At 38.7% G+C, this 8,945-nt stretch overlaps 1 protein-coding gene across 1 annotated transcript; it reads left to right on the top strand.

The window, feature by feature from the left end:
• The first annotated feature begins 2,484 nt into the window (after positions 1 to 2,484).
• LOC118996642 (dnaJ homolog subfamily A member 1-like) lies at positions 2,485 to 4,114 on the top strand. The gene is given in 3 exon segments (XM_037060157.1): positions 2,485 to 2,886; positions 2,889 to 3,686; positions 3,689 to 4,114. Coding segments are annotated over 3 exon segments (1,185 nt in total). The 5' UTR covers positions 2,485 to 2,528; the 3' UTR covers positions 3,718 to 4,114.
• Positions 4,115 to 8,945: the final 4,831 nt, after the last annotated feature.

Genomic DNA, 8,945 nt, shown 5'->3' with positions numbered 1-8,945 from the left:
CATTTTTTTTTTGTCTTGACATGCTTGTTAAATAGTGAGGGGTGGAGCCTTAGGTGTTCACGTGGGTGAGGCAACCCACGTCACTGGTTTGTGACGCTGTATGTGGTGAAGGGGTCCAAGATGGAACACTGATGCTTGCTCCCCTCTCTGCCAGATTTCAGTCACTTCCCCCACCTCCCACAAGCAAATTGGCCCCTTCTGGTGCTGATTCCTGTGTGCGTGGGTTTGTGTAGGTTCTAGGACCCTGTGGGTCTCTCCAGCAAACTCTCCTGTGAGGCTGGGAGTTTGTCCTAGTGCCTTAACCCCCACAGGTGTTTTCACTTAGTGTTTTGAGGCTTTATTGTCCCATACTGGTTGCAGAGTCAGACACGCTTCCCAGTTATTTCTCCCAGTTTATCTGCAGGAGAATATGTCCAGTCTACAATCTACCACCTTGCAGGTCTGCCCACTGCTTCCTTGCCGGCCAGCTGCAGCCTTGTGCACCCCATTCCACAGTCTGCTGCCTCACTGGGTCTGCCAGCCACTGCCTTGCTTGCTCCAGTCCTCCAGCCACTGCCAATTTGCTGTGAGTCCTCTCTGCCTGGCTGATTGCCTCCACCCCTCCTACCAGTATTGGTAAGTGTGTGTTCTTTAACTACTTGGTTTTCAGACTCCCATACAGTTTGATTTTCTGCCAGTTCTGGTTGTTTTTTTTGTTTTGTTTTGTTTTTAAATTGTTGTTTTCCTTCTTTTGGTTGTGCGAGGAGGCACAGTGTGTCTATCTATGCCTCCATCTTGGCCAGATGTCCTCAAGTCTTACTCTTTTAAGTCCTTAATCCATTTGAGTTTATTTCTGTATATGGTGTAACAAGGTGTTTAATTTTTTTGCATGTATCTATCCAATTGTCCCAACACCTTTTAATAAATAGACTATGTTCTTGCCTTCTTTGCCAAGTCTTAATTGGAAAAGCATGTCAGCAAGTGACCATAAAGGCATGGGTCTATGGATTTATTTCTGGGGTCTCTATTTCATTCCATTGATCTCTTCATGTTTCACGCCAGTGCTATGCACATTTAATTACTATACCCTTGTAGTATAGTTTGATATCAGGTAGCAAGACACCTCCAACATTGTTTTTCTTCTTATGAAAGCTGTAGTGATTATAGATTTTTGGTGGTTTCATAAAAATTGTTGGATTATTTGTTCTACTTCTGTGAAATATGGCATTGGTGTTTTGATATCAGTTATATTAAATCTGTAGATTGCCTTGGGTAGTATGGGCATATTAACAATGTTAATTCTTCCTACCTATGAGCATGCTATATTCTTTCATTTTTTATATCTCCTTCAATTTTTTCGATTTTTTGTAATTTTTTAAGTACAGGTCTTTTAACCTTCTTGTTTAAATTTATTCTAGGTATTTAAATTTTTGATGCAATTATAAAAAAGATTGCTTCCTTAGTTTCCCTCTGATAGATCAATATTGATGTATAAAATGCAACTAATTTCTGGATGTGTATTTTGTATCCTGCTACTCTACTGAATTCATTGATCAGTTCTAGTAGTTTTTTTTAGTGGACTCTTTATGGTTCTCTATATACAGTACTGTGTTATCTGAAAATAATGACAGCTTTACTTCTTTTTTTCCAATTTGGGTACCTTTTATTTCTTCTTGTCTGATTACTGTGGCCAGGACTTCCAATACTATGTTGAATAGAAGCGGTGAAAGTGGACATTCTTGTGTTGTTCTTGATGTTAGTGGGAAAGCTTTTAGTTTTCACCCATTGAGTATAATGTTGACAGTAGGTTTCTCTTATATGGCTTTTATTATGTTGAGATATGTTCTCTCCATTCCCACTTTGTTGAGAGTTTTTATCATAAATGGGTGCTGAATCTTGTCAAAAGCTTTTTCTGTGTCTATAAATACAATCATGTAAATTTTTTATTCTTCATTTTGTTTATGTGGTGTATCACATTAATAAATTTTCAGATATTGCACTAACCTTGCATCCCAGGAATAAATCCCACCTGATCATTTTTTTTATTTTTTAATGTGTTGCTGAATCCAGTTTGCTAACATTTTGTTGAGGATTTTAGTATCTATGTTTATCAGGGATACTGACCTATAGTTTTTTATTCTTTGTAGTGTCTTGTCTGGTTTTAGAATTAGGTAAAGTGGGCTTCATAAAAATTAAATTGGGAGCCATTCTTTCCCTTGACATTTTTGGAACTGTTTGAGAATAGGTGTTAGTTCTTTATTGAATGTTTAGTAAAATTTAACTCTGAAGTCATTTGTCCAGGAATTTTGTTTGTTGAAAAAATTTTGGTTACTGCTTCAATTTCATTAGTTGTAATCAGTCTTTTTTGTATTTCCTGTTTCTTTTTATTCAATTTTGGGAGATTGTATGTTTTAAAGTATATTTTGTCTGGGGAACTTTCCAGAACACTTGGTGAGAATCGGAGGAGCGGCGGATTTTGGAGCTGCGCGCCATAACACTCCCTTTCCCACTCCTCTGCACCTGCCTCTCCAGCTCACCGGCTGTCAAAAATGGTTAAAGAAACCACTTACTATGATGTTTTGGGGGTCAAACCCAATGCTACCCAGGAAGAATTGAAAAAGGCTTACAGGAAGCTGGCCTTGAAGTACCACCCTGATAAGAATCCAAATGAAGGAGAGAAGTTTAAACAGATTTCTCAAGCTTACAAAGTGCTCTCTGATGCAAAGAAAAGGGAATTATATGATAAAGCAGGAGAACAGGCAATTAAAGAAGGTGGAGCAAGTGGTGGTTTTGGCTCCCCCATGGATATCTTTGATATGTTTTTTGGAGGAGGAGGAAGGATGCAGAGGGAAAGGAGAGGTAAAAATGTTGTACATCAGCTCTCGGTGACCTTAGAAGATTTATATAATGTGCGACAAGAAAACTAGCTCTGCAAAAGAATGTGATTTGTGACAAATATGAAGGCCGAGGTGGTAAGAAAGGAGCAGTAGAGTGCTGTCCCAATTGCTGAGGTACTGGGATGCAAATAAGAATTCATCACATAGGACCTAGAATGGTTCAGCAAATTCAGTCTGTGTGCATGGAGTGCCAGGGCCACGGCGAACGGATCAGTCCTAAAGATAGATGTAAAAGCTGCAATGGAAGGAAGATAGTTCGAGAGAAGAAGATTCTAGAAGTTCATATTGACAAAGGCATGAAAGATGGCCAGAAGATAACATTCCATGGTGAAGGAGACCAAGAACCAGGGCTAGAGATAGGAGATATTATCATTGTTTTAGATCAGAAGGACCATACTGTTTTCACTCGGCGAGAAGACCTTTTCATGTGTATGGACATACAGCTGGTTGAAGCATTGTGTGGCTTCCAAAAGCCAATAGCTACTCTTGACAGCCGAACCATAGTCATCACCTCTCATCCAGGCCAGATTGTCAAGCATGGAGATATCAAGTGTGTACTAAATGAAGGCATGCCAATTTATCGTAGATCGTATGAAAAGGGTCACCTAATCATCGAATTTAAGGTAAACTTTCTTGAGAATGGCTTTCTCTCTCCTGATAAACTCTCTTTGCTGGAAAAACTCCTACCTGAAAGGAAGGAAGTGTAAGAGACTGATGAAATGGACCAGGTAGAACTGGTGGACTTTGATCCAAATCAAGAAAGACGGCGCCACTACAATGGAGAAGCATATGAGGATGATGAACATCATCCTGGGGTGGTGTTCAGTGTCAGACCTCTTAATGTGGCCAGTGAATGACACTCACTGCTGGCATTTTACATACAGTAGCGAATGAGTGAAAGACTGTAATCATAATATGCTCACTACTTGCTATTGTTTTTGTTTTAATATTCAACTATAGTAGTGTTTTAAAAGTTAAATGAAGAATAAACTCAAAATATAAAAGCTCTGACTTTGCTCTGTATGTATGATGACCTAAGTGTGCAAGATAAGCTTAATACCTGTAAAAACTATTTAAGAAAAATCTTCCCCCTAGCATTTGTTAGGCCATACTTTGTAATTACTTTCAGCTATGTACATGGAATAGCTTAGACTGAACTGCTAGGTTATATGTATTGGCTTTGGTGTATGACCCTTAATTGTTGAGCTCTGAAGTTAAAATTCTGTATTTATCTGGCAGTCAGACAAAAAAAACTTAATTTATTGAGAAGTGTTAGCTTGTATAGTTGTATTAAGTGGGATTCATTGTAATGCCTCTGCATTTATTGCCTCAGCTGTTACTTGAAGGTGGCATGCCATATAATTTAACCTGTGGTATTAGTGATAGAAATGATACCTTTCTGAAGAAGGGGTTTATCATAATAAGCTGCTTCTTGAGGGCTTGCACTTGTAGAATTGCATTCCCTTCTGCAATACCATCTTTTCAAAAAATATATATATATAACTATATCAGTCCTTGGTTACATTTTTTTCCTTCTTTTTGGACCATAAGCCTTAGAGTAGTGACTTCTGGAACAGGCTAATTTAGAAGTTGAGTGATGAGACCTTTACATGGAAAAGTAATTTGCATGTATGATATAGGAAGGTGTTTTTTTGTTTTGTTTTGTTTTAGGTATGTTCCAGGCTTACTTTAAACCATTTAACTTATGCTCCAAAGTAACTGTAATTTAATGTTGGTAGTATAGCAAATTATGAATAGCTTTAATTGTGTGTTTAAAAGTCATGTTCACAAGCTTACATCTGGATATCAGAACTTAAGCGATTCTTGAAATGTATGAATGCCTCCTTAATATACTGATTACAAAGCAAAAAATATATTTTGTCTGATATATATTTTGCTATGCTGCTTTTTTTTTCATTTCCAGTTGCATGGGTATAAGATTTGCTTTTTGTTTTTAACCTTTGGAATTTCAATTATGATGTGTCACATATATACCCTCACCCAAGAACACTGTTTCATCACTTTTGGAGAGAGAGGAAGGGTGTGTGAGGGGAGAGAGATAGAGACATGGGACAATGCTCCACCCAGCTGAGCCATACTGGCCAGGGAATGGTGTGTCTTGGTGTGGGTTTTTTGTTGTTGTTGTTGTTCATCTTTCTTGGAATTCCCTGTGCTTCTGGAACTTGTATATCTTTTTCTTTCACCAGATTAGGGAGTTTTAGTCATTATTTCTTCAAATGGATTCTCAATTTCTGGCTCTTTCTCTTCTCCTTCTCATACCGCTATGATGTAGATGTTGTTTCACTTCATATTGCCCCAAAAGTCTCTCAAACTATCCCCATTTTTTAAATTTCTTTTTGATCCTCTGATTGGGTATTTTTTCTACCTTGTCTTCTAAATCACTGATTTGACCCAATGCTTCATCTATCCTACTGCTTATTCCCTTTAGTGTGTTCTTCATTTTAGATATTGTATTCTTCATTTCTGACTGGTTCTTTTAAAATGATTTATATATATTTTTCTCATGCTATTCTCACTAAATTCCTTGAGCAAGCTTATAATCATTGTTCTCAACTCTGTATCTGGCAGATTGCTTGCTCCATTTCATATAGTTCTTTTTATGGAGGGTTGTCTTGTTTGTTCATTTGGGGTGTGTTTCTTTGTCTTGCCATTTTGTCTGCTTCTCTGTTTCTGTGTATTAGGTAAGACTACTACATCTCCCAATCTTTGTAGCATGGCCTTACTTAGTAGGTGTCCTGTTGGATCCAGTGATATACTCTCCTTGATCACCTGAGCTGGAACTCCCAGGAATGTTCTTTGTATGGGTTATGTGAGCCCTCCTCTTGTAGTTGAGTCTTCATTGTTCATAGCCTGTCCATGCATGGGGTCCACCCTTAAGCTGGGTGACTATGAGGACCAACCTCAACTACAGTGTATGAGCTGCTGAGTGGGTGCTGAACACATGAAGCAGGATTTGCCTTAGCAAGCTCCGGTGTCTGCTGAAATCTCCCTTTGGATATGCCACTCATGAAGCTACTTGGATACTGTTCTTATGTTTTCTGAAGCTTGTCATGGATTGTGTAGGTACTGGGGCCTCTGGGAAGGCACTGTGGTATAGGTTAATATCAGACTGCCTATGACTGGCCCTGTGTAACCTGTTTGGAGCTAAAAAGCAATGCATAGTTTGTGGCTGCCTGTGATGGGCCTTTTTGTATGTGGTAAAGGCCATGCTGTGCACCAAGGCTGGCTTCCACTAGCACTGAGTCTGGAAGCATGTCAGTAAAAGACCAAAGAAAGACACCCTGAGATTCAACTCCACCTGTCTTTGCCTGCTGGCTGCTTGTTAGACTCAGTCACTGAAACAGCCTCTAGTAGTACCTGAGATGTGTGAGGTAGGTTCTCAGTGAATAGCCAGGTTGGGGTGGATGCTGTTTACTAAATTGATGCAGATTCAAAGTGGGTGCCTGTGCTGGGTTTGAGGCAACTCAGTAATATCCTAGGGGTCACTGAGTCTGGCTGCCACCTGCTGGTGCCTACAGATCTTTGTGATGGTGTGGGGTCTCAGAGAGTCATCAGGGGGAGTTCAGCACAGTTTATCAGTCTGCACAGATAAAGATTTGGCTATATAAAGGTGAGCTCTGCACTATTCAGGCTTGCAAGAGCAAAATGGCCCCTGTCCTAGATGCACACAATGCAGTATGTCTCAAATTCTGCTGGACCATTTAGAGAGTGTGAGCTCACCAGCATCAAGCACTGGGAGTTAGGATGGTGGGGCTAGTGGATCTCCTGTGAGGGGGGTCATACTGGTCAGGCTCTCAGCAAGGTGAAGGAAATGGCCTCCTCCTCAGAATCACACCACTCAGTTTCTAACACCCCTTGAGTCTACCCAGACTTCTACACCTTAAATCAAGGCAGCTGACTCCCCAGAGGGTGTGAGCTCCACAGAATGGGACAACAGAGAGTTGAGGGTGTGGAGCTGTTGAATTCCCATAGGCTGATGCTGTATGGAGAGGAGTGCTCAACCCTAGAAAGATGGTGTGTGTGGTGTGTGAGAGAAACTCAGCACAAAGACCCTGGTGGCTGTCCCTTCAGCACTTTCCCTGGAGCCACACAACTCAGTCTCTCCTCACTAGTCCACTACAATATGCCGTACGTTTTCAGGAGTTCAGGCTGCAAATGAAATTTTCTATGCTGACCCTTTAGGAAGGCTTCTGGATTTTTAGAAGACTCATGTCTCTCCCTGGCAGATATATCATATATTGTCATATGTAATGCGCACATTTTCACACAAATTTTTGAGGGAAAATTAAGGATGTACATTATACATGGATATAATGATTACCACCATGGCTATAAAAATCCTGTGTATAATGTGCACAAAATGTGCCTGTGCATTATACGCTGCAAAATATGGTAATCTTCACTGTTTTTCATAGCCAGATGTTTTATGGCCACTTCTTCCTAGCTCTGGTTCTCTTCATGGGAGCCTGGCATGGGGTTGAGGCCTCCATGCTCCTTAGAACCTTTGCAACTGAGATATCCTGGGTTCTAAATTGCCACACTAGGGTGTGGGGCCAGCCCTTTCCATGTCTTCAACATTCCTATCAGTTTTGATGTGGCTTATTCAGTAAATCCTTAGTTATAAGACTTCTGTTCAGCTAGTCTTCAGCTAATTATTCAGGTTGATAGGTTCTATATTTTAGTTGTAATTCTAGTGTCTCATAGGAGGAGGTGAGTGTAACTTTCACCTGTTCTACCACCATCTTCTATCTCTATGGATCATGTTTTTTTTAAAAATATTTATTTATTTATTTTTAGAGGGAAAGGGAAGTAGAGGAAGAGAAACATCACTGTATGGTTGCTTCTCGTGCATCCCCTGCTAGGAAATGGCCCCTGCCGGGAACTGGCCTGCAACCCAGGAATGTGCCCTGACTGGGAATCGAACCGTGATCCTCTGGTTCGCAGGCCCGTGGATCATGTTTTTGATGCTGTATTAAAAAATTCTCTGGGTTGCCTAAGACCACAAAGATTTTCTCTTATGTTCTCTTTTATAAATCATATATATTTAGATTTTACTTTTAGGTTTGTGATCCACTTTTTACATTTGTATATTGTTTGAAGTTCATGTGTTGTATAGGTGTATCCAATCATTTGAGCACCATTTGTTGAAAAGATATCCTTTACCCACTGCAGTGCTTTTGTAACTTTGTAAAGAAAATCAGCTACCCATATATGTAGGAGTCTAATTTTTGGACTTTCTATTCTTTTCCACTGATCTATATTTTTTTATACCAGTAACAGATTTGATTGCTGTAGCTTAAGAGTAAGTCTTGAAATCTTTTAATGTTAGCCCTGTAACTTTTCACTTTTTCAAAGTTATTTTGTATATATTAGGGCATTTAGACTTCTATATAAATTTTAGAATCAGCTTGAAAATTTCTACAAAGAAGCCTACTGGGATTTTTATTGCAATTGCATTCAATCTATAAATCAAATTTTGATGACTTGACATCTTTATAATATTGAGCCTTCAGACCAAAGAAGAAAGTCTTTAATTATTTTCCAAAATTAGTTGCAGTTTTCAGTGTACATGTCTTTCATATGCTTTATCAGATTTATCTCTAAGTATTTTATATATTTTTTGCTACTATAAATATATTTTTTGAATTTTCATTTACTGATTGACTTACTTGATTTTTGTATATTGATTTTCTATCTGTCAACATTGCTAAACTCAATTAGTTCTAGTAGCTTTCTTGATGATTTTATCAAAGTTTCTAAATAGATGTCATCTATGAATAAAGACAGTTTTATTTATCTTTATTTCCAACCTGAATACCTTTTATATATTTTTGTTGCCTAATTTCACTATCCAGATATACCAGTACAATGCTTAATAGAAGTGGTGAAAGCAGATATCCTTGCTTTGTTTCATATCTAATGGGAAAAATATTCAGTTTTTCATGATTGTACATTATGTCTTAGGTTTTTTAGATGTACTTTACCAGACTGAGAGGGTTCACTTCTATTTCTAGTTTATTTTTAAATCAGGGATTTAATTGGATTTTG

Source organism: Sturnira hondurensis, unplaced genomic scaffold (assembly GCF_014824575.4).
Source record: "Sturnira hondurensis isolate 20B ecotype Veracruz unplaced genomic scaffold, ASM1482457v3 Scaffold0011391, whole genome shotgun sequence".
Classification (NCBI taxonomy): domain Eukaryota; kingdom Metazoa; phylum Chordata; class Mammalia; order Chiroptera; family Phyllostomidae; genus Sturnira; species Sturnira hondurensis.
This window is presented reverse-complemented; position numbering and strand designations above follow the sequence as displayed.